Raw genomic sequence first — 3,275 nt, 5'->3', positions numbered from 1 at the left:
TTTTATAAAGTATGAGGTCAATGCATTAGGGAACACTGATGCAAATCACAACAAAGTGCCTTTATTAACACTTAACTGAAAAATAATGAGTGAAAACAGACAATATCACTCAGAGTTTGTGCAAATTGGTCATGAAAGGCCAGCAATATGTAATCTGGATTCCAAGAAGAGCAGCATGTAAGCAGATATTACATCAATTTAAACGGTTGGATCCTTTTCTCTGCCAAATTCAGAGATCTGCAAACTCTGATATTTTTAGTTTTCAAGCATCTGTGTTTGTTTTTGGCTGATCCAGCCTGTTTTGAGTTGACGTCCACTTGTATAACCAGACTGCTTGTGTCCTTAATACAGCAGAATCGCTTTTATCCCCTTTGTCCTGAAAAACAGAAGGGACTTCAGAAACACTTCAGATTAAAGCCCTTATGTAAGATACGATAGCAAATCTGTTTGGGTGTGGAATTTACATAATCAGTACACCAGTTACTAAATTGCCAGTTTAGAGAGGATTCAAATGAAATATAGTGACTGAATCTCATAGTGTGTCGTAAACACAGTTTTACGTTGAGCTCTGTGCCGCGCAGGAGAAGGGTCCGGTCCCTCTGAAGGGCTCGCGGTGGATCTGGCTCGCTCTGCGTCAAGCGTTCGGCCGGCCGCTGGTGCTCAGCATCACCTTCCGCTTCATAGCCGACCTGCTGGGCTTCGTCGGGCCGCTCTGCATCTCGGGGATTGTTCACCACATCAGCAGCGACAATCACAGCGCTCTGCCTCCGGTACCAATGCAAATAATACAGCATACACAGGAGCTATTCGGACCGTTAAGATGCACTTAAAGGGATAGTTCACCCAAAAATGAAAATTGTGTCATTAATTACTCACCCTCGTGTCGTTCCAAAACTGTAAGACTCAGAGAGCTGTTGTGAAACAAGTTCATATTATTTACTTCTTAAAAAATAGGTTGCTCTGGTTAAGATCGAATATGTACTCTAAAAATATGTGATCCTCTGTCTTTACAAACACAAGGGGGATGATACAATGTTTATCTCATCCCATGATCCATTTAAACACACTTCAAGGGCTTCGAGAGCTCAGAGATTGCTGTGATATATCTCAAAGCCATTAGATGACTGTATGCTCTGAGCTTTAATAAATATGGGTGATTTGCATCCAAAACTAGCCTTCCTCCCTTAGTAGATTTATTGGTCTGCTCCGGTGCCTGTTTGTGGCCTCTCTCTTTCTTTCTTTCTTTCTTTTTCTTTCTTTCTTTCTCCAATTGAATTACAGAGTAAGTTATAAAAAAATATAATTGTAATGAATGAAAAAACGAATTAAGGCTTTCTGCTACAGTCTGTTTCTGCCGCAGGATAAAAAAAAAAAAAAAAGCAATTGTGACTTTTTATCTCATAATTCTTTTTTTTTTTTTCTCATAATTCCAAAAAATAAATAAATAAAAAATCAGAATTGCGAGATCATAATCTTGCAATTGTAAGAAAAACAGTCAGAACTATAAGATAAAAATTCACAATTAACATTTTTCTTTTTTTTTAATTCTGTGGCATGAAAAAAAAACAGAATTATGACATGTAAATATAGACTTCAGAAGAAAAAAAAACTGAATTGTGAAAATGAAACTTGGAATTGCGAGAGAAAGATGGAATTGTGAGGTAAAAAGTCACAATTACCTTTTTTTTTTTTATTCTGTGATGAAATCGGGCTTCCATAGAAATGTGACCTGGACGTGTTCTTGCAAGATTGTCCCACTGCTGGATATTTTACACGCTTGACTCCGTTTGTAGGTGAAGCTGCTCGGAGTGCACTTCATCTCGTCAGAATTTTAAAATAACACTGATTATTAGTTTTAACTCTGATTAAAAAAAAAAATTACTGTTGTAAGTTGCACAATAAAAAAATATATATATATTAAAATAATTGTATTATAAGTTGCCAATATTTGTTTTAAATTCTTCACTTTCAAACATTCAAACCATCGATCGTTTGAAGACCTCTAGCTTTTATTTTTGGAGGAACACTGGTGTAATTTGTTAACCCCTGTATTCTATATACACCTGAATAACTAGAAGGTAAATGCGTTGTACGTCGTGCTGTATTGCTGTGCTGTGTAGATTGTGATGGGGGTTCTGCTGCTGTATTCTCTGCTGGGGGTCAGCGCTCTGATCGGTGCGACCGTCATCGTGGTTCTGGCTCCTCTGCAGTATTTTGTGGCCACTCGACTCTCACGGGCACAGAAGAGCACGCTGGTGAGCAGTTTACAGAGACTGATTTACCATATTTAACTACTATACTGAATGACATAGCATAGACTTCTCCAAGGCTAGTGTTTGCGTATGTTTCATTTAATTCTGTAATTTGTTCTACAGATCTGTGTACTAGTGTTAAATGCTACTGTTTTTGACAGAGTTGATAACGTTTCTGACTGATAATATCATGATATTTTTTGCCTTTCCCTTAGCAAATGTGCTATTCTGTCAGCAATAACCTGTCCATGGGCTTTTTTGATTACTGTCAGTTTAATTGCAGGCGATGCAGTGTTGCCAGATATTACTATAAAAACTAATCAAAAATAAATAAAAAATAAACCAAAATTATTTCAAATGTTTTGCAAATAAGATAAAGATATCGCTGACCCTAAATTGCAACTTCCCACTTTATTAACTTTCTAAAGTGTCAAATTAAGTGGAAAAGACAAGTCCAAAAATGCTTATAATAGCTTGATCTGGCAAACTCTCTCAAGACTCGTTCACTCCAGCAGCGTCTCGCAGCGATCGTTTTCATACCACTGACACTAAACATTCCTGCAAACTGTCTGAACTGAATTATACATGTCACGCAGACATTCATATGAGGAGTTTTAAACAGCAAATTAGTCATTCGGAGAACAAATTTTATTTTTGAACATGAAAAATGTACCGAGGTACGGGCCTGGATTCTGTCACTACACTGTAAATAGCTTAAATAGAATAGAAAGAAACCTGCAATGTTCTGTTGGGAGTCTGGTTTCTAACCCTGCGTATAATGAGATGTATATACTGTAAATCACCTTGGTTGCATTATAATATCAGTCAGATGCTGTACGAGTGATGTTGTGTGTTACAGGAGCACACCGGCAAAACCAACGAGCTGCTGCGGGGAATCAAGCTGCTGAAGCTGTACGCGTGGGAGCACATCTTCAGGTCCAGCGTGGAGGAGACGCGCAGACAGGAGCTGAGGAACCTGCGCACGTTTGCGCTCTACACGTCCCTCTCCAGTGAAATGTCAAT

At 38.3% G+C, this 3,275-nt stretch overlaps 1 protein-coding gene across 1 annotated transcript in view; it reads left to right on the top strand.

The window, feature by feature from the left end:
• LOC107740359 (ATP-binding cassette sub-family C member 8-like) overlaps positions 1-3,275 on the top strand; it is a 29,715-nt gene that overhangs the window by 10,375 nt on the left and 16,065 nt on the right. The window contains exons 7-10 of the mRNA XM_016552784.1: positions 582-822; positions 1,794-1,822; positions 2,121-2,255; positions 3,112-3,240. Coding sequence (XP_016408270.1) covers positions 582-822; positions 1,794-1,822; positions 2,121-2,255; positions 3,112-3,240 — 534 coding nt within the window. The remainder of the gene's footprint in view (positions 1-581; positions 823-1,793; positions 1,823-2,120; positions 2,256-3,111; positions 3,241-3,275) is intronic.

Source organism: Sinocyclocheilus rhinocerous, unplaced genomic scaffold (assembly GCF_001515625.1).
Source record: "Sinocyclocheilus rhinocerous isolate Xijiao unplaced genomic scaffold, SAMN03320098_v1.1 scaffold1006, whole genome shotgun sequence".
Lineage (NCBI taxonomy): Eukaryota > Metazoa > Chordata > Actinopteri > Cypriniformes > Cyprinidae > Sinocyclocheilus > Sinocyclocheilus rhinocerous.
This window is presented reverse-complemented; position numbering and strand designations above follow the sequence as displayed.